We start from the raw sequence: 21,433 nt of genomic DNA on the forward strand, positions 1-21,433 counted from the left end.
TATAACAGATAGTCGGACGGAAGATTAATACCTAACTGAACCCGTACATGTAGTTGAAAATTATAAATGTTAGAGTTTTCTTCAGAAGGAGAAGTAACAGAGAAAGTACTATATCGCGTCATAAATATGGTTTTTTGTTGTTTTTTTTTTATAAATTTGCTTTTTTGGTCCTTTGTAACTTTTACTTTCACATTCGCATTAATAAATGATCCACATATATAATTGTTTACATATCAAATCAATGTTCGCAATTAAGAATGCAATTATTGATAAGAGTGAGAGAAAGAGAGAGAGAGAGGGGACAGACGGACAGAAAAGGAAGTCAATGTTCGCGATGTAGAATGCATTTTTTGATATCAAAAAGGGGTGATATTAATAAAATGTGACTATTTGGGTATTGCCAGTCTACCCCTAGCTAGGAATAGGGTCAATCATTAGTCCATGCAATCTTTCATCTTACTTGATTTACTAATACATTAAAAGTTATATACGTAGTAATAATACCACCCCCCCCCCCCCCCATGGTTGAAATTCGTCTAACGTCTCATTTTTTAGAGATTGAATGCTTTTGATTTTTTGAATTTATTATAATACTGGTATATTCTATGACCAATAAATGTGTACACCCCTTAAAAAATTATTGAACCATGGCATAAACTGATTATGATATAATGCAAGTTGTACAGTTTAAAAAATTCCAGACAAAGCCCTTTCAGGTGATCTGTGAACTCAATGTAGGAATATTATTTTAAACTCTCGGGAATGGAAAAACACTGCAATCGTGCAAATGATAATCATTAGTATTTCGCAAATTGCATTGTATTGCAAAACAGAAAATGTAAATATTGACCAGGGTATCCCCAGAGACCGACCGTGTACATTTAACTTGATGACGACCAATCTAATAGCCATTGACGAAGTTTGTGCAAAAAGGTAGGTACATTTAATTTTTACGTATAAAACATATGTTGGCATGTTCTGTCATAAACCGTGAACTTTTTTGGAAACAAGGGTCGCAGTTCGGACATAGTTTCTCAAACTGAAACGAAAAATGTATATATACATGTACTTTTTACGGCGTAGTTTTTGTCATTCATTTTGATTATATTTACTTGGATCTACCTTTTATAAAAAAAAAAACAAAAACATTCGAGAACTGTCATTTAAAACCCAAGACAATGAGGGTGTTGGCACACTGTCAGGTGGCCCGTTCTAAGTGTGGTTAATAGTATGTGCCATGATTAAACTGCGTTTTAAGAGATAGTTTTTTTGTACATTTACGTACTTGTATGCTTGGGCTTGATAAAGTATGTCATATTATTTCAACCCTTAAAAACACCATGTCTAATAAAGGATAATGTCTTGCAGTTTTTGCCTTCAAAAATCGATATGTTTACAGCAGTTCTATATATGCGTATCAAACGAAAATGATTTTTAATTTTTCTTGACAGACTAGAATCGATATGGGGTGTTCTGCCAGCACCGAGGTGAGAGCGGTGTCTCCTGAATTTAATGCGAGACAGAGAGCGGGAAACCAGAACAACCCAGGCCCGACCCCGGGGCCTCAGCACAGCACCCACCCAAACCAACATCAACAAAACGAAAATAAAAACCACGCAAACCAACATCAACAAAACGAAAATAAAAACCACACAAACCACATCAACAGCCAACAGCTCCACGATCCTCCTCCTGCATACAACCAAGTCCAGCAAAACCCTGCCCCCCAACACGTGGAACCAAGAACAGCGGATCCCCTGCCGGAGGAGACCCCCATGGATGAATCAAAGTCTTATCTAAAGATAAGGGCGCCATTGACGCCCCTAAATCCCAATTCGGGCCTAGCGGTTGACATGATTCACTTTGAGGGACTAGAATCGAAAATAGCCAAATCTAATGCTATATTGAGTGAAGAAAGTAGTGAGAATATGCAGCATAGACTTGCAGCGTACGGTGTCTATGCGGAAAGTTATAGCTTAAGAGAACTCAATGAGCACAATAATGAAAAGGGATTCGTAGATTTGTTAAGTTTCCATGACGATGCTGTTTCTATGCCTGCTTTATTTGATCTATGTAGCCCATACACGTTCGCTATTAAAAGAAAGAAATTGCTAGAATGGAACCCTGATCTTCAAGAATCTGATTATTCTAGTTGGGGGCATCATTTCAAAAGTCCCTTTTCTGGACCGTTCCTCGATTTGCTCTTTGATGGACTAGATTGCAAAACGATAGTTTTGTGCATGAAAAAATGTCGGGTGAGCAAGATAAGAAAGGATAAAAATGAGGAAATCGCAGACCTCAAACAGGATATCAATGTCGTTATGGAGGAAATATCAAGGAATGTTGAAGAGCTTGGTGAAAGTTTGCTCGAGTACAAAGACCAGCTCCAGCGCGCATGTGCAAAATATAACGTCACTCTTGCTTCCACGGGTGAAATAGAAGAAACGAAAGTTTCCGCTGAAGATTTGAACGAAAAGGTATTTCCACTTCCAGATGTCTTTCAAAAAAATCCTAAACTGTTTCGAAAATGGGCTGAAACATGGGAAATTTTCGACACAAAAGGAGATGGATGGTATTTCAATTCGAAGCAGTGGGAACTGTTCGAAAAGGACAGCAGTGAGATGAAGATTGATGACACGAAACTCCACCGTACAGAACTGGACGATTTACCGTCTCTCGATTTGTCCATTGAGGGAGAAGCCGGGTGGGACGTGATTCCGGTGGATATAGTTAAGAATGACGTCACAACACCGCAGCAAGAGAAAACTTGGAAAATTCGAGAGAAGCGAACGGACTTGAATGATCCGGTGGTTATGGAGAAGAGACGCATGGCTATTGAGGAATACTTCCAAAGGATGTACGCAGAGAGGTTCACATGGGCATCTAAACGGGTGGTAGAACATAGAGGCTTTGCTGACAACTTGATTAAAGGTGAACAAGAATTTTTGGAGCTGTGTGAAAAAAGTTAGCTAGCTTCAAGACAAAAACTTGCACCAAAACACATAACCTTAAAATTTTACTTTTTGTATGAAAATAATATGTTGTTGGTTGTTGGGAAGTATATGTTCAGTACGCGTTTTGGATTTTAACTTTAAGGGATAGCGTGTACCACAGGACTCCAGCCAATTCTTCCTCATGTCTTCTGTAAATCTGTTTAGAGTGTATTGTATTATTGTTTACAAATATTGGTGTTCGGTACTCACGTCTGTAAAGAACGCCTTTTTGGGGCAGTTTGCATGATTGTGGGTATATAGAGGAATAAATCAGTCGATGAAGTATACTAAAGACCAAAAGACGTTATATTTGATCTATTTTTACAGTGTCCGTTAATAAATATAAAAAAAAGAAAAATAAGCGTGTTGCTGAAGAAATGAAATGAAAGCGCTGACGTTTTACAAATAGTGTTGCTTTTTTTTTTCTTTTTTTCATATATTTACATTTTCCTTTCTGGTAACCGTCATATTTTGTTAACAATTTGTCAGCAATTTTTATTATTTAACGGCCATCTTGAACATTTAAGGACAAAAGCATATACATTTCTTGAACTGGCTTGTTTCTGTCCAAAATTGTCAAAAGATAAATAAGCAATAAATACGAGGTTTTACTTGTTGTTTTGCAGCAAATTAAGCATACAAGGACAGAACAATGCTTTTAAAAAATCTCTGAACTGCATGGGCAGCTACAGGCTTCAATTGAAGATTAAAAATCTATAAAAAAAAAAATATGAAACGAGGCCAGTAGTGTCCAGTCGTCAACCAGGTCGAAGCTTGCCCATTTCAGTTGTAACGGTCTCAAAAAAGGGTACTCAATTCTTAAAATGGGTCTCAGAAACTATCAGTGGGCACGAGATATAATATGTCTGTCTATTGACGTACATTAAAGTTATAATTTGTTTGAAAAACATAATTATGTACATGTATATTCTTTAAGAAAATATTTTTACACCTATATCCCACTTCTCAAAAGGGATTCTTCTCTTGATCACTAACCACTGGCAGATTTCGCTAGAAAAAAATGTGGTTGGAAAATAAATATACGGATTACAATAACTGACCGGAATTACAGATGTGGCTAAAAACCTAGTTATTTTTTGCATTCCAAGCTTTGCTCTAGTTCGTCGTCTTTTAAGCAAAGATGCATGAATATTTGAAGTGCTTAAAATCACCAAGTTGAACAGTTTTGTTTTGTATTAAAAAAAACCCCAAGATAATGCGATTGGTCCAAAAATTGCCTAAAAATTGTAAACAAAGAGGCCCAAGGACACAGCGCTCATCTGAGAAACAACGGGGTCATATATACAAAATATATATGGATAATGTAGTAGGTATTCTGTACATTATTATGGATTCTAAATTTTTTCTCCAGATATTCTTATGTTAAACATTGAGCTCTTCTTGTAACAGGGTGATTTCAGAGTCACATCACATATTGAGTTTCGTAGTTCTGAAAATCTCAGACAATTGTTCACACATACAGTAAAACTCGGTTATAACGAAGTCCTAGGGACCAATGGATTAACTTATATCCGTAATTCGTTATATCTATATATTTACATCTACCAAGTATTATTCCCTCTATTTCTTACGAAAACTTACAGTTAATTCATAGCTCTACAGAAACAGCCAGACTGAAATATACATGCCCCGTTTATCGATTGGTCGAAATCTACAGCAGCTGAAACTGAGAAGATATTGACAGGTCTGAAATTGACACGCCCTGTTTATCGATTGGTCTAAACCTTCAGCGACCTCCAAATTATCACGGACTGCACGAAGTAATCATGATGATGTCAGACTCAAAGTCTCACAGGAGACGATTTGGCTGTTTCTTCTCGCTAGCGTACGTACATTACCAGTAATTTAGTGATTTCTACTTATTTTTCATAATCAATTTATTAATTAGTTAAAAGAGAGATGTTAATATAAACAATAAAATGCTTTCTTTTATGATTCATGCGGGTTATGAAGGTAGCGATCATTGCAGGAAAAAATTACATATATGTATTTTTTCTGCAATGTCGCTACCTTCATATCCCGAATGAATCCCCAATGTTCAAATAACGAATTCGTAATTTATAATAACTATAGGGAAACTTTATTCACTATATACATATTTCTTTCACCAGACTATAATTTTTGTCCATTGAGGCTTAAAAAAAAATACGTTACTTGGATACCTTTAATAATAGGATTGAGTTGAAAAATATTTATGAAAATTCATTCAAACTGTTATGTTAAATGATAGTGCAAACTTTTTTAACTGTAAAGAAATTCGTTATAAGTTCGTGTTAAATGCCGTTATTATTCACCTCTACGGAATTCAAAATGAGTTCGCTATATCCGTTAATTCGTTATATCCGAATTCGTTATAACTGTAAAATTTTGCTGCGATTTGGTAAGAATTTTACCGGGGATTCAAAAAAACTTCGCTATATCAAAGAATTCGCTATATTTGTGTTCATACTAAAGGAGTTTCACGGTAGGCCTATATGAAACAACGTCACACTTTTAACGCCCAATAATTGTAATGGGGCCCCAAGTCTTAACTGAGAATTAACAATCTGTCACGGTACTTGCATATAAAAGAAGAGATAGTCATACCATATATTATATTATTTGATTTTTTTAGCACAATATAATTTCTGTTCCCAAGTAACCCCCCCCCCCCCCCAGCTCTAGGACCCCGGCTCGATTAAATTGGAGTATTCATTTCCTGAGGATGCCTCTACTCAAATTGAAGCTTTTCTGGCCAAAGAGTTTTTAATAATTATGAAAAATGTCCACAATTCCGGGCAATGCACGGCCAACAGCAATAGATTACTTTATTCAAGTATTTATTTCAGAAGCCCCATCCTAGAGCCTTAAACCCCGACCCATGAGATTTAAAATTCAAGTAGAAAGATTCCTGACAGGTTTTTTAACATTCAATAAATTTTCACTATATGGCCCAATGGCCACATCCTTGTCCCTGTACCCTCACCTTAGGGGGCTTGAACTTCACAATTTAGGTAGAGGGCTTTATAGACATCATAACTTTGCATTTCGTTTTTTCTCAAAAATACAAGATATAAGCCCCCCCCCCCATTCAAAAACCCAAACTTCTGCCCTATGTGCATTAATTTTCTCAATTTAAAAACAGGACATTATAAAAATAATAACAATGCAATAAGTTTATCTCCTGACTGCGATACTAGTGTTACAGAAATCCCCCCCCCCCCCCAAAAGATTTCTAAGACAAGGCCATATTGACACAGCGCAGAGGGCCTCAACTGCTGACCCTAGAGGCATTAATTTCACAATTGAAGAAGAGGGCTTCATAACATCATAATACATTTAATTTTTTTCAAATAAATATGGGAGTAGAGAAGATTTTCTAAGATATAATACATTTTCACTATATTATATGGACATACTGGCCCCACCCTCAGGGCAATGAATTTCACAATGCTGGTAAAGAAATTTCTGCTTATCATAACCATGTGCTTTAGTTTCTCTTCTGAAAGTCAAATTTTAAATTAGCACTAATTTTGGCCAAAATTTATGGCCTCTGGGTATGGCTCTCATGGATAATTTTCTTAAGAAAACGCAAAACAAAGCAACTTCACAATATTTAATGTTCAAAATATTGTACAGTGTAGAGATATATACATTTTTTTATAAGCTGGAGTCAACATATTTATTCCTCCTGTCCAACCAACATAAGAGTCTTTGCAGAATGTCAGATCACACATCACTTACATTATTACTTACACTTTACACCAATGTTTGCATCATGCAGGACTTCTGGACTTGTTTATAAAATGTCAATCACATCCTCTTCTGATGCCAATGTTACATGAAAATGAAAACAACTACCAATCTAATACAATGATCACCAATATATACAAGATTTCAAAATTATGCAAATCATTGAAGTCAATAAATAGTGCAATATGCACAAGATGATAAAGTATACAGAAGTTTTCAGAGATATCATTTCTTATCAACATTTTTCAAGATTACAAATTGTTGTCTCTGGCACAACATTTAAAGTGTTTTTCTACTCAAAAATGCTCAAGAACAACAAATGTAAATTTTCAACCAAAAGAGCCCAGGGTCCCCATTCAAATTGATAACTTTTATAAAGTGGGTTGCAATTCCCCTAATGAAAATGAATTTTAATTGAAATTTAAGTAAACTTTTCAATTTAATTTCAAGCAATATGAACCTTACCATGTTCATGAAAACAATTGGTATCGCTTCTCTTAAACACTCGCTTCTCAAGCCAACCCTAGCTTAAGATAGTCATTCTGGTCATCAACTGAAAGAGAAAATAAAGTCATACATTAAATATGCAATTTTTCACATTAATTGTACTAATTTTTTTTAAATTTTTTTTAGGGGGGAGGGTGTTAATTTGTGATTTCAAATTATTATCATATATATTTTTTGTAAACTAGTGGTAAAGCATTAATAAAATCAAACAGGTGAAATTATAAAGAAGAGTCGCTTGCCCCTTTTCCCGGGTTCTCCCAAAGTTAAAATGATAAAGTATCATGACTTAAACAGATAATTAAATGCAAACCTAAAAAAAAAATATCAAATAACGACACATACATTAGTTTTTATTTATACTCCACCGTTTAGATGACAATTTCCCCAACAATCTTGTCAATGGAGGTTGAGCTGTAATTGTAAACAGATTTGTTTAGATTCATTTTTCAGAAAAATATGGGCAACATTCTTTTTGATTTGTTGTTCTTAAGCAAAATGCATTCAAATAACAATGATTTAAAATCAAATAAACATTTCAAATGTACAAACTAAAATCATAAACAGAAAAACAAGCATTTCATAAATTTAGAACGGCTGTTGTGGTAAAAACTGCTTATGGCTAATCTTTTGATATTCACTTCTTTATTTTATGATTAATTGATCACTTTTTAAACACTGATTTTGCCATAGCTGTGGTCTTTTTCCTGGTTCTTTTTAGATTTCTTTGAACACACTTCACACAATTCCACAGAGACTGAAGATCCAGAAATGTGCAAACAAATGCCTTTGGAATTTGCAGACATATCAACACTTTCAGATGAATTCTCACATATACCTTTTGTAGATGAACCATTTTTGGTGGACTGCTGTGCCTGTTTGGAAGATGACCTTGTAACCTTGCATTTTTTAGACTCAGATACATTGTTTTTTCCTTCGTTCTCTTGATTTTCTAAACACCTTTTTTGATTCGAACGTTTGGGTTGGGATGTGACTGAATTATTGTTTTTTTCTGTTGTTTTAAATGATGTAGACAGTGACAGCCCTGGGATGTCGGATATCTTGTGTAGAATAGATGCTAATGTGGACTGATTAGCAAGTACACCCTTTAAGTACTCTACCTCATCAGTGAGGTTTGTTACAGTTTTTTTCAAAGACTCGCACTCATTTTTCAATTCCGAATTTTCCGACTTCAACATGTCAACAGATTCCTCTAGATTTTTCACATACTCTTTCTTTTTCTGTCGGTTTTCCCGTGCATTTATAGCATTTCTGGACATGCAAGGTGCATATTGTTTGTCCTTCTGAGATTGTTCTTCTTTGACAATTGAAATAACTTTCATGTTCTTTTGAGAAATGTACCCCAAAAGACGGGCGTCTTGATTTGACTTAACTGCTTGCATCTTTGGAGTAACGGTATCTATACGATCTTGCTCAGCGAGTGAAACAAGACCATCGAACAAATCCAGCTCACTCATTTGTGCTGATCCGGACAAAACTGAATCAGAGTTATCTTCGGTGTCACTGTCAAGAAACGAAAGGGGGCTAATAGATAACATCTTCTTATCTAATAACCTGAGAAATCGAAAGATTTTTTTAGATTTCTCCCAATAATTCTCACCTTTTGCTTTTTTTCTAGTAATGGCGGTCTTTCTCTTTGTTTCGTTGCATGTGCGTAGTTCTTGCGGCAGATGAGAGCGCATGCGCAAACATATTATGGACTCGTACTATAACATATTCGATTTCAAATCAATGTAGTGTTGACAGTTACCCTGTATCAATTTATATTAATTCTTAATTAACTGATTAAGGGTGTTGTTTACTCAGGGTTTGAGTTCTAGAATTCGGATTGTTATAAAGTTCAATGTCATGAGTAAAATTTGTTCTAAACACAAAAAGTATCAGTGAAATGAATTATTATTGACATAACATTCGATATTTCTACTACATTATGGAATTATGCCAAAACAAAAATAGACTTTTTGCCAAACAGAGGAAATTCGGACTAAATTTTGCAGATTTTGTTTTCTGCCAAAACATTTTTGGAAGTACTCTAATATTAAAAGTTGAGAATTTATATTTTAGTCTATATAATTTTGCATATTTTCTGGTAGTTTTACCTCATTTATTCATTATAATAACCTTATGGCATGAATTTAAAAAATATTGAAATATGCTTAAAAATGAGAAAAGACACCATATCTCAAAATTTTGATCATTGACCTCATATAAATTATATGCCAACAGAATAAGATCAATATAAGTAGTTTAATACTATAAATGTTTTTGTATTATCATCATTCAATTTTTTGTAAAATTGGATCAAAAATGGATAGGAATTTGAAAAGTGATAGAGGAAATTCGGACTGGAATATTTATAAAAATTGTGAAGGAAAACTTAATGCTTTGTATGAATTTAGTATCAGTGCCATTCGTTAATTGTATTTCATTTTCAAAAGTGTTGAGCAATTTGTATTATTTTCACAATTAAGAAAATCTCAACCATAGTGTAAAATTTTAGGTGATTTCCTTTAATTTTCCAAAAATATACAATGGCCATTAACTCAAAAAGTAGGTCATTGACCTACTTTTTTGAAAATGAAAAATAACACTACAATAAAAGGTCTATAACACACAATAGTTGGTTTTTCATTATCATCAGTGGAATTTTTTTTCATTCTGAGTAAACGTCATCCTTAAGATCACTCATCCGAAAACAACTTCAATACATGTAGCATTTAATGTATTTTACTCAACGGAACGAATGCTAAAAATTCGCTTTTGACATACTATTTATAGCATTCATAGGCAGATATCGGGGGGGGGGGGGGGGTCCGCCCCCCCCCACCCCCCCAAAAAAACAACCCCAAAACACATTCATTTTTAAACCACATTGCAAATTTCCCAAAAATAGGCCTCGGACCGCCTGGAAAACAAAATTTTTTCATTTTTTCTTCATTGGATCATGTTGATAATTCAAATATTAAAGTTAGCAAGAAGTAGAATCATTTTAAGAGCTTGGACTTTGGTAGTTGAGTCAAACGGCAATGTGACGTAGGCCTGTCTATTTCAGTGTAGGTCACTCGGCCGTGGCTCTTTAAAATCAACCAGATTTTTCTGGCTTTTGAGCTAAGACAACGCCGACAATCGCGGTGTTATATTTCGCTTGAAACCATGCAGCGACATTTTTAACTTGATTTGACGCAAGAAATAGAAAATTTCGATCTATACTGAAAGTTCAGGGCTTTGTTAATTAAAATGGTGTTAAATTAACATTAATTTAACGTCAACATTTCAAATCTTATTTTTAACATTCTAGTAGAACAGATATATCATGTACGTAATTGTTTAAGTACATGCACGTTTTTTTTTTCAACGTTAAAAATATCAGAGGTGGTGCGCTTAAATAGGATAACGTTTTTTTGTAAAGTAAATATAGTATATGCAAAGGATGAAACTTGAACCAATAGCGATGAATTCTCCATATTTAGAGTTTAAATGTAGTTTTTCGTATTTTTGCATGTCAACAATTAATCAATGGATAACTTTCAATAGACATTGCATTTGCTTGAATTCATTTACTTAAATTAAAAGATGCTGAAAGCTTGCATATTGTCAAGCAATTGCGTAATATGTAAAATCAAACAATTCTCAGCGATGTGAAACAAACTTTTAAAGTTCCGCTGGTGGGTTTGATGACCAAAATAAACATGTATGTGTGTAGGTTAAAGGTGGCCAAACAAAGCATGATTAATGTCGTGCCATTTTGGTTCCATGCACTCCTTTTAAAGAGATTATTATAGTGTTGTACATACCCTTATATTTTTGACACCATATATACATATAATCTTTTTCAATGCGCTTTAATCACATTTGACTTACTAAGATGGCTTCGCGTGAAAATCAATTGAAGAATGTAGGACAGACAAATTTAAGGATGAATCCATTTTTTCGCTGTTTATTTATCATTTGTGGTCATCAAAAGATAAATGGATCTTGTAAAACTGATTACATAACCCCTAAGAATAAAAGAAACCCACCAGCGGAACTTTACAAGTTTGGTCTCACATCGCTGGAAATCAATTGTCTCGCGACTTTAATACATTGAGGGATTAAAGTTATAGCCCCAACACATACATTTTATATACAACCGTATCTTTTTAATGTTTTTGTTTGTGTTAATCATTCCCGTGTACACAGAACAACAGAATGCCCCCTTGTTGTGTGTGTAAGCAATAGGCAGGTCTTTTGTTTGTTGATTTCGGAGTTCCCACCGATCAATTGAGTTTACTACGATGGAATCTCCAGTCGATTTGTAGCCCGATCACAGAGCCCTTCTTCAAGCGGACGGTCAGCATGTCAGAAAATGGAAGATGAGTTAACAGATTTGTTGAATTTTGGAACCGTTTGCGTTTTCCTCTTAATAATCCTCATCGCTGTCATCGCTCTCTGTGTTCACACCAAAAAAGCTAAAGGTACGGTTGGTTTATTTATATTTTTGATATCGAGATATATATTGCGATAAGAAACTAACCACATGGCCGAAGGAGCGTAGAAGTCTGGTTAATTAAGAGAGTGCTCGGGCAGAGATCAAGTGGTCAGATGATTCTTATAGTATAAATATAGGAGAAAATGGACAAACGACTGGCTAGAGTATATTGCATCAACTTTCAATTTTCATCATTGTTAACAAACGAAACTAGAATATGAACGCCCTTCTAAGTTTCGATCTTGTATCACTATCATGCTGCGTCATTTATCATTTAAATTTAATTACATGTATGTACTGATCGAGTTGAAAATCAATGAAATGCATGTGCATAAAGGTACCTATAATTAGAAAGACATGTTCGTATACAAAATAATGTTTATTTCAGTTGCCTCATCAACCCGGCGAGACCCCAAAAGACATCTTCGAGCCAGTGCAAACTACAAAGGCAAACATCGAATCAACAGTAACCGCAGTATCGTCTCTAGTGTCGTCAGCTCAAACGAGGATTTGGCGTCATACTACGAAGTCTACACGCTAATTGTGCCCCCGACATATAACCCGACAGACATGAAAACTAGCGGTAACTTGATAGAGGAAAATGAAAATTCCGGTGACATAGCAAAACCTTGCATGCAAGATCAATAGTTTAATACATCATAAGGAATTGAAGGGTCGTCATGGTTTTTTTTTTCAAAAACCGTTTTGCCAAAACATTAAAAACTGACAAAAAGCTTCTGAACGGGACATTATCATGGACTCTTTAAGGGAGCCGACGAGTACAATGAACGCTAATATAGGCCTAACCTTATTACATTATTTTTGAATGGATTGGAATTAAGGCCATGTATTATATTTTTGCAAGCTTGATAATCGGTTATGTAATACTCTGAATAAGGATGGAATTAACATATATAACGTTATGCCTGCTAAAACAAACATGTTCGTACATGTATATTCCAATTAAAGTTTCGTAAAAATGTACATTAAAGCGTTTTATTCTAAATGTCATTGTAACATTATATTTTTAAATAAGTTAAATTACTACAATATATAATGTCAACGTATACAAGTATATACAAGTACAACATACTGAAATTTGAAGGATTATTTATTTTCACTGCTGAAACTTGTAGAACACTGCATATGCCGTAGACTTGAGGGAGTTATGGGGTGTTCAATCCCTCAAATTTCTCCCCATTTCCATGCTTACATGTACGATGCTAGATTACTACTTCTGTCCACTCCAAAGTCTGGACTGAAGATTGGCCGGGAAGAGAAGGGGGTGTCTGGGGTTACATTTATTTTTTTTTTTTTGGGGGGGGGGGGGTGGGTGGGTGGGAGTGAGGTACTACAAACACTTACGTTGCAACACTAATAGACTATTAGTTTATTACATCGCCACATCGATCCATGTAAATCGTCCGTTTTAATCTTCAAGATGAAATATAATCTCGGCTCAAGACGGACGTTTATCAATAATGTGTTCAACATTCGACAAGACAAGCTTTTAGGATGGTAGATTTGTGACTTGGAAACTGCATGGCTTGCTTTTATCTCGATGTCATTGGAAAAAGAAAACTTTCTCAGGATCTGCGTGCAATCATCAAACATCAAATCACACTGATTTAGTTTAAACACGCATTTGTCATTTATAAATTGTTATTCAATAAAAGAAGACAAAACTCAGATACAAATTAGAATTTTTGTTTATTTCAATGTTTTATTTACTTGAGTATGAGAGCACTATGAAAAGCTTCCAAAGGAGGAACCTACTTTTTTCTTTTATGTAGAATACTTTTATTCAGATTATCTATGTTAGACTAAAACTTATATAATTCATATGGATTTTGGCAAATAATACACTACTTTATCCTTGGTAACGTGAATGTGATGGTGTGAAGCCCTGCAGGTCTGTAGCTATTCCCGAATTACAGCTACAGACCTGCAGCTAGTGATGGCGACTGGTGAAACAGTAGTACAAATAGTTCAGAGAGAGAATTAAGCACGATAACACACGGAAGAATCTTTCACTGGATAACGGAAATCCATTTGTTATCATAATTAACTAAATAGTTCAATAATTCAGATAATACAAGTATTTAGAGTGATCGTTCTTGATACTATATGCACGATAAAGCGTGATAATATTTTTCATAACATTATACAATAGACATAGAAATTTCACGGTCTTTGTAAATTAAGGTATGGCTGGATGGTAGGAATATTTTTGGTATATATTGAGTTCCCTAAGAAGAAAAGCTTTGTATAAAGATAAAGAAAAATTTAAAGCTAAAATATATTTTCTTTACTCATTTAAAGTGATAGTTTTGAAAATATCATATCTACAAATATGAGGTACAGGCACGTAGCATCGAGAGGGGGGGGGGGGGGGGGGGGCTGGCCCCCCCCCCCACTTTTTCTCGCAGAAAACATTTTTCTGAAATTTACTTATAAAAAGGTGAACTAATATGGAGATCAACTATTCCTTTAGCTTCATTTTCACCGTTGATTTCCTTCATTTACACTTCCTTTTAATACATGTTCTCAAAAAAGTAAAAATTTAAATGTAAATTTAAGAATTTATGGAAAAATGTCTTCTGCAAGAAAAAGTGGCGGGGGGAGGGGGGCCGCTTCTTTCGATGCTACGTGCTGGCTTCCAATACAGTAGAATCTTTATTTACAATCCTCAACAATGTTAGATAACTCTTATTAATTGGTATAAGGCTCATTGATATAGGAGACCAAGAAGTTGCTGTTGCACTGATCAAAAGTTTTACACATATCACCACTTTTCATCCGTATAATTTTTCATTATGTCTTAAAAAATTTGCATTGTATACCGGTGTCTTTGTAAAATGCATGAATTCCAAACTAACATTATGTTTATTTAAAGGATTGGGATAGGAGATATTTGTTGCCCCAAAAATTCATCTAGAGATGATTTCAATATTTTTACTCATATCCAGAGTTGTTGCACCAATCAAATAATCATGAGAAAACAGTGATTTCTGAATGATTGACCATTTGAGAATCTGGCACCTGAAGCATGCACGGATCTAAGGGTATTCTGTTAAATCCAAATCCACCTCCCTTGGAAATTTCAAACTTCTTTAATTTACTCAGTGAAATTCCCAAAAGTAGGCCTCACCCCCCCCCCCCCCCCCCCAAAAAAAAAATAATTATCCCTTTGAACCCCCCACCACCCCCTGGAAAAATTTTCTGACTCATAAGTCAATCTTGTAAAATCAGAATCGACTTTCCCAGCCATTCCCAACACCATCTAGTAAGTTGTCTGTACCCCATCTGTTGCATGCGCCTACAAAAGATATTACAATCAGTCTTTGTAAACTGTACTTATGCGTATGTGTAGCCAAGTCCCCCAAAACTTTTGCCAAACTATTGGCGTACTAGTTCCTTTATACAGGCAAAGCGCAAGATTTTATATCTCTTGGAAAAAAAACATGCTATACAGTATTTTATGAGTTTTGCATTGTAAGAGCGAGTTATCTCCTATTGGTTGTTAAAAGGCGAAAACTTGGCTTTTATTCAGTAAAACATTAGACCTTTCAACCTACAACAGGTATTAGTATAACCATAATCTTATCACCTTGACCTATACTTTTAAGTTCTGCAGTACTTGTAAAATCCCCCCCCCCCTTTTTGCTCCTCCTTTATGGAATAAACCCCAAATCAAACAAGAAAAGTGTGGTATGGATATACATATGTACCGGTAATTGAAACATCTAACATCTAAATACCAGCTTGCTCCATATTAATTTTAGATCAAAAACCTTTATTTCTCAAGACTATCCTCCTCACTGACAATGTTTTTATATTTGTAAAATGTTAAAAAAATTTCTCACGAGTTTGTCATTAACAATGATACAATTCAAAATAACAGTGAAAGGTCATTAAACATGTAAAGAGCTATAACACTTAAGTATACAATGACTTCCAGAATCGTAAATTACACTTTTTATAAATACCTGTTAGTTTCGGGCTCTTCTTCATCTTCCTCATATTGTTGTCTGTATGCATAATAAGCAATGTGAAGAACAGTCGGATTTAGGCAAAGTGGATGAAAACCTTGATGCTCTGTTATACATGGCTTCCCTGGGTCCTCTGCAAGCACAGCTTTTACTTGAGGGATTTCCTGGCAGCACACAGACTCTTTAGCAGTTGTCATTGGTGGGCAGTGTCCACACATGCACCTGTACAGAAATTTTTGTTACGAGGTTTTTGTAGTCTTTAATACAATTAAAATTGGATGGTATGGTGCTAATGTTGCTCATTTAATTTCTAGAGAGGGGGCCACAACCTCCCCATAAAAAATCAAACTACATGTAATCAAATTCATTTAAGGAATAAGGAATCATCTTTGGGTATTACCAGATAATAGGTGATAATTTCGGTCGCAGCATGGTCAAATCCAATAAGCCCAAATGGCTTTATAATAGGTTTGACCTTGCTCCGACCGAAATTATCACCTCATTATATTCAAAGATTGATTCCTTATTACTTACATTTATATTATTTCCAATTTGTACACTTTAAAATAACATTAATTATAATTAATCAAACTATAATTTGTTTACAAATAACATTTTTGTACCTATAGAAATTACATAAACTCTGGTGCTTATATGAATAACATTACAACATTACTTAGATTTAGAACAAGCAATCATAAACTGCCAGTTGAGACAGGCAAATGGAACAATGTACCTAGAAATCAACGATTTTGTAATTTATGTAGAAATAACATTGGCGACGAATATCACTATACATGTACCGGTATAATGATATGTCCAGAATTGAAAGAATATAGAAATTTTAAAGCTTATTTACCATCAATGTATTTTAGAAGACCAAATGCTTTCAAATTTTTTGAATTATTTTCATGTAACAAATTAGCTGTTATTAATAACTTATGTAAATTTATCAATATTATAAATAAGAGAGTCAACTCTCCAGGTTGATGTGTACAGTATACAGTCCCCATTGCTTTTTGCATAATATTGTCTGTATTGTATATTTTCTCTATGTTGTTTTATACAATATGAGAATAAATAAAATGAAAATGAAATAAAAACCCTATATTTTTTATGTAGCACATGCTATGTATTACCACGCGGCGCAGTCAATACCGTTTTTCAGTTATGCTATAAGACATGCCCATTTTGTGTCACTCATGTTTTATGAAGTTATTGGGCATTAGGGTTCAAAATTGATTCATAATGTTATCACAGAAAAAGACAGTTGAAAATGTAAATACATAGTAATATGTCACCAAAAGGAGGTCTTAACATAAAGAAATTATTTAACATATTTTGACAGATTGAATATGTTTCCATGCACTTACAGGCCTATATATAGCCTTACCATTCATTGTTTCCTTGTCGTTCTTTATCATCCATTTCATGGGTAGATTTTTTAGATGTAGTTGATTCTTCATCGGAACTGACTTCAGGCTCAAAGAGATAAGGTTTTGAGCCTAGAGGAATCATGCTGTCAAAATCTTCAAAACTTGAGGAGCCATTGGAAGTAAGGTTCACACTACTGTTGCTTCCATCGCTACATGTATATGTGTACATGTATAAATGTAGCTATATTACAAACAGTAATCAATGAGTTATGAATGTACACTGTCTTTACTATTTTAATACCAAAAGTTGTTACTTTGTATAATTGAATTAAAACAATATCTTTTGCAAAATAAATTTTACTTTACTTTTCTTCATGTAACGTTCTATTTAATGTTATTTGAACACCCTTATAGATAAAAAATCATTTCACTGTTAACAGTTTTAAACACTACGAGCTTAGAAGTATAAATTAGCTTTGCAAAAACTTTTTAAATGCAATACTGTATAGAACAAGAGGCCCATGGGCCACATCGCTCACCTGAGGAACAATAGGTATGATAAAATCAGCTCAATGGAGTCATAATACAAACAATCTGGACAATGTACAATAATTCATGTAAATCCTGTATAAATAAAATCCATTTTCCCCTGGATATTCTTATGTTTATAATCATTAGTCCCTTTTCTAACAGGAAGATTTTATAGTCATATCATATGTTGGGTATTGCAGTTCTAAAAAAGATCCCTAACAATAGTTTATATATGGGATATAAACGTACATCAAACTCTGAACCTTCTAGTGAGGCCAAAGAATTGTCCTGGGGCCAAAGTCTTAACAATTATAAAGAATCATCTGGCTGATTAGCTTCTGAGAAGATTTTTAAAGATTTACCCTATATATTCCTTTGTTAAATTTTGCCCCCCCCCCCATTGTGGCCCCACCCTACCCCTGGGGATCATTATTTTCACAACTTTGAATCGACACTACCTGAGGATGCTTTCACACAAGTTTCAGCTTTCCTGGCTGATTAGTTTCTAAGAAGAAGATTTTTAAAGAATAACTCTGTTTATTCCTATGTAAAACATCGACCTCCCATTGTGGCCCAAACCTACCCCCAGGGGTCATGATTTTCACAAATTTGAATCTACACTACCTGAGGATGCTTCCACACAAGTTTTAGCTTTCCTGGCTAATTAGTTGCTGAGAAGATTTTTAAAGATTTACTGTATATAATCATATGTTAAACTTCGATCCCCCATTGTGGCCCCAACCTACCCCCAGGGGTCATGATTTTTACAACTTTGAATCTACACTACCTAAGGATGCTTCCACACAAGTTCCAGCTTTGCCGGCGAATTAGTTTCTGAGAAGAAGATTTTTAAAGATTTACTGTATATATTCCTATGTTAAACTTCGATCCCCCATTGTGGCCCCACCCTACCCCCAGGGGTCATGATTTTCACAACTTTGAATTTACACTACCTGAGGATGCATCCACACAAGTGTCAGCTTTCCTGGCTGATTAGTTTCTGAGAAGAAGATTTTTAAAGATTTACTGTATATATTCCTATGTAAAACGTCGATCCCCCATTGTGGCCCCACCCTACCCCCGGGGGTCATGATTTTCACAAATTTGAATCTTTACTACCTAAGGATGCATCCACACAAGTGTCAGCTTTTCTGGCTGACTAGTTTCTGAGAAGAAGATTTTAAAAGATTTACTTTTTATATTCATATGTTAAACTTCGACCCTCCATTGTGGCCCCACCCTACCCCCAGGGGTCATGATTTTCACATCTTTGAATCTACACTACCTGAGGATGCTTCCACACAAGTTTCAGCTTTCCTGGCCGATTAGTTTCTGAGGAGAAGATTTCTAAAGATTTACTCTATATATTCATTTGTTAAACTTCGACCCCCCCCCCCATTGTGGCCCCATCCTCAGGTGAGCTAGAAAGGTTATAATAAGTTTACAATTCAATAAGTTGGTTTCTGGAAGAACAGATTTTGAAAATTTTCGTAATAAATATTGACAATTTTTTTTACTTTTTTAATCTTTAGCTTTTAAGATCTGTGTACAAACATAGAATTGTGAGCAATTCTCTGTATCTTGCTTATAATTCGAAGCTTAACACTCAAATATGGTTACTTAGTAAATAGAAATTGTAAACAATTAAACACAAGAAACATGCACTACATGTATAACAAATAAAGAACACAATTTATTTTTTCGAAATGAATCATATATATACATGTATAAACCTACATATTTCCGTAAGCGATATCAAACTCTATTTAAACTGAATAAACTAGAGAAAATGCCGAGCATCTCAACAAAACCTATTGCATTAATCTACCATTACGCAAAAGATAATGCCGCATTACCGATAGAATGAATTGTATTTCAGTACCCCTACATCAGATTTTGCTGAATTTGCGCGGGTAAACAGTTAACATAACTGTTTGATTTACCGAAGTCTCTGTTTGATTTGATACGTAAAAATCACGAAATACAGACGATAGTTTCCAGGTTACAAAGCATAAATAATGAATTGAAACGAAAATCAGAACAAGCTAACACCAACGTCATGTGTGAAAACTGTCAACACATTGAAATATTTAGCCTCAATTTACTTCACAAAATCGGCACCAATATATTTTTCATGTTTCAAAATTTCCCTTCATACGCGAACTGTTGCACAACAAGCAAATTCATCATAGTCAGATCGACCCTTTTTCGTATAATGTCATGTCTGCTTTAAACAAAGAACCTCGTTTTAGAAGTATGGAATACGAGTCTTGGTAAAATGGGTATGCAAACCCGTGCCGTGGCAAAATAAATGCCGGGGCAGATCGGCAATCGTCAATTCCAAATACGCATTATTTTGCAGCAATATCTACAGGGAATACAAATATACTAGTCCATCAAATATCCTAAAATTTTAATGAGATTGGCAGATTAATAACTGCCAATCTTTTGTTTTGCCCAGGGCAAGTCTTGCCTACCCATTTTACCGGATGCCGAGCCCGAAGCTATTAAACTGGTTGAAACACGCCTTTCCTTTATTATTATTTTCGTAATAACTTAGATTTGAAACACAATTACCCCTTAATTTTTGCAATTTATATTTTCCTTCCCATAAGGATAATTTATGCTAAACTACGTTGAACTTGCCTCGGTAGTTCTTGAGAAGAAGATTTTTAAAAATGCACCCACCTTTTCCTACAGTTTCAAGGTTTTCTCCGCTTTGAATACAGATCGGACTTTTATTTTTGCAATTTATATTCGCCCTCCCATAACGATGCTTTGTGCCAAATTTGGTTGAAATTGGATAAGCAGTTTTAGAGAAGAAGTTCAAAATGTAAAAAGTTTACAGACGGACAGACGGACGGACGGACAGACGGACGACGGACAAAATGTGATCAGAATAGCTCAGGTGAGCTAAAAAACAAACATATTGACCACAGGCACCTGACGTTATATATTTTTGTCACAGTAAAAAAAACCTTTTTAATAGATAGAGTTATGAGAAAAAAATATCTCGTCAGGGTGCCTGTGATATTGACGGGTCTATGTAATCCCTACCATTCACTGTTTTCTCTCCGTTCTTCATCATCCATTTCAGACTTTTGGGGACTTGATGCAGTCGTTTCTTCATTGGAGTTGACTTCAGGCTCGAAGAGATAAGGTCTTGTGCCAAGAGGAATTATGTCGTCGATTGATTCATCAAAACTCGACGATTCGTAAGACAAATTAAGGGTCAAACTGTCATTACTCCCATCGCTGTATCTTCTGATAATCGTTTTCGCCGCCATCATCAATTGCATCTTCTCGAGCCTCTCGGACTTTTACTTACCTCGGTTCTGTGGCAGGGTGAAAAAGGCCCGAGAAGTTGCGAGTGTAATAGAAGGAGGCAAACGGCTGCGAAACATGCTAAAGACACTAAGCCTTCTTAGTTGCCTTATTCAATGGCAATTTATGAAAAGAAACTTTCAAAAGATAAGTACACACATACAGTGTACACTGTACATATTTTTACAGGTAAGTTACATATACATGTATGTCGACAAATGGGGTAGAGTATTCTCTTTTGAGAAGTGGACAGGCATAGCCTACGTGGATGAAGGCTATGCCTGTCCACTTCTCAAAAGAGAATAGGGGTAGAGGGGTGATACGGAATCGGATGAAACACACAGTGTGGTGATCTGGAAAATCGGATCACACTCAAATTGATAGTATCATGAAGGGAAAATTTATGGGTATATAATTAATATATAAAGCAATACTATAGTATAATCCTTAATTCTGTTTCAGATTTCTGCA

General features: G+C 34.9%; 3 protein-coding genes and 1 long non-coding RNA gene across 7 annotated transcripts; 2 read left to right on the forward strand and 2 right to left on the reverse strand.

Moving 5' to 3' along the window:
- Positions 1 to 687: 687 nt before the first annotated feature.
- Positions 688 to 3,595, forward strand: LOC105341340 (uncharacterized). Its single transcript, XM_011447819.4, has 2 exons — positions 688 to 933; positions 1,452 to 3,595. Exon 2 carries the CDS (start codon positions 1,464 to 1,466, stop codon positions 2,967 to 2,969), a length of 1,506 nt encoding a protein of 501 aa, XP_011446121.3. The 5' UTR covers positions 688 to 933; positions 1,452 to 1,463; the 3' UTR covers positions 2,970 to 3,595.
- Positions 3,596 to 6,594: 2,999 nt separating this feature from the next.
- Positions 6,595 to 8,980, reverse strand: LOC105341339 (CREB/ATF bZIP transcription factor). Of its 4 annotated transcripts, none has more exons than XM_066087661.1 (3): positions 8,872 to 8,980; positions 7,212 to 8,774; positions 6,595 to 6,818 (listed from the first exon to the last, which is right to left on the reverse strand). In XM_066087661.1, the coding sequence occupies exon 2, from the start codon at positions 8,726 to 8,728 to the stop codon at positions 7,922 to 7,924; it is 807 nt and encodes a 268-aa protein (XP_065943733.1). In that variant the 5' UTR covers positions 8,729 to 8,774; positions 8,872 to 8,980; the 3' UTR covers positions 6,595 to 6,818; positions 7,212 to 7,921. The 4 variants fall into 4 exon arrangements, with proteins under 4 accessions (XP_065943733.1, XP_065943729.1, XP_065943732.1 ...); XM_066087657.1 differs by lacking the exon at positions 8,872 to 8,980 and having other exon boundaries at positions 7,212 to 7,299; positions 7,596 to 8,865; XM_066087660.1 differs by lacking the exon at positions 8,872 to 8,980 and having other exon boundaries at positions 6,595 to 6,815; positions 7,212 to 8,865.
- Positions 8,981 to 10,813: 1,833 nt separating this feature from the next.
- On the forward strand, positions 10,814 to 12,462 carry LOC105341338 (uncharacterized). The gene is made up of 2 exons (XR_010714977.1): positions 10,814 to 11,725; positions 12,128 to 12,462. It is a non-coding gene; the product is annotated as an uncharacterized lncRNA (long non-coding RNA).
- Positions 12,463 to 14,973: 2,511 nt separating this feature from the next.
- LOC105341337 (uncharacterized) lies at positions 14,974 to 21,224 on the reverse strand. The gene is made up of 4 exons (XM_011447816.4): positions 20,696 to 21,224; positions 17,125 to 17,316; positions 15,729 to 15,953; positions 14,974 to 15,058 (listed from the first exon to the last, which is right to left on the reverse strand). The coding sequence occupies exons 1-4, from the start codon at positions 20,935 to 20,937 to the stop codon at positions 14,974 to 14,976; spliced, it is 744 nt and encodes a 247-aa protein (XP_011446118.4). The 5' UTR covers positions 20,938 to 21,224.
- Between the last annotated feature and the right edge of the window lie 209 nt (positions 21,225 to 21,433).

The sequence above is a fragment of the Magallana gigas genome, chromosome 6, assembly GCF_963853765.1.
Source record: "Magallana gigas chromosome 6, xbMagGiga1.1, whole genome shotgun sequence".
NCBI lineage: Eukaryota > Metazoa > Mollusca > Bivalvia > Ostreida > Ostreidae > Magallana > Magallana gigas.

What these genes read in the sequence shown, in the direction of transcription:
- LOC105341340 (XM_011447819.4), top strand. Translation starts at nt 1,464, where the DNA reads ATGGGGTGTTCTGCCAGCACCGAGGTGAGAGCGGTGTCTCCTGAATTT.
- LOC105341339 (XM_066087657.1), bottom strand. Translation starts at nt 8,809, where the DNA reads ATGTTATCTATTAGCCCCCTTTCGTTTCTTGACAGTGACACCGAAGAT.
- LOC105341337 (XM_011447816.4), bottom strand. Translation starts at nt 20,937, where the DNA reads ATGCAATTGATGATGGCGGCGAAAACGATTATCAGAAGATACAGCGAT. An exon ending in CGGAGAGAAAACAGTGAATG is followed by an intron (nt 17,317 to 20,695) that starts GTAGGGATTACA and finishes ATATACATGTAG; the next exon opens with CGATGGAAGCAACAGTAGTG. An exon ending in CGACAAGGAAACAATGAATG is followed by an intron (nt 15,954 to 17,124) that starts GTAAGGCTATAT and finishes ATTTCTGTACAG; the next exon opens with GTGCATGTGTGGACACTGCC.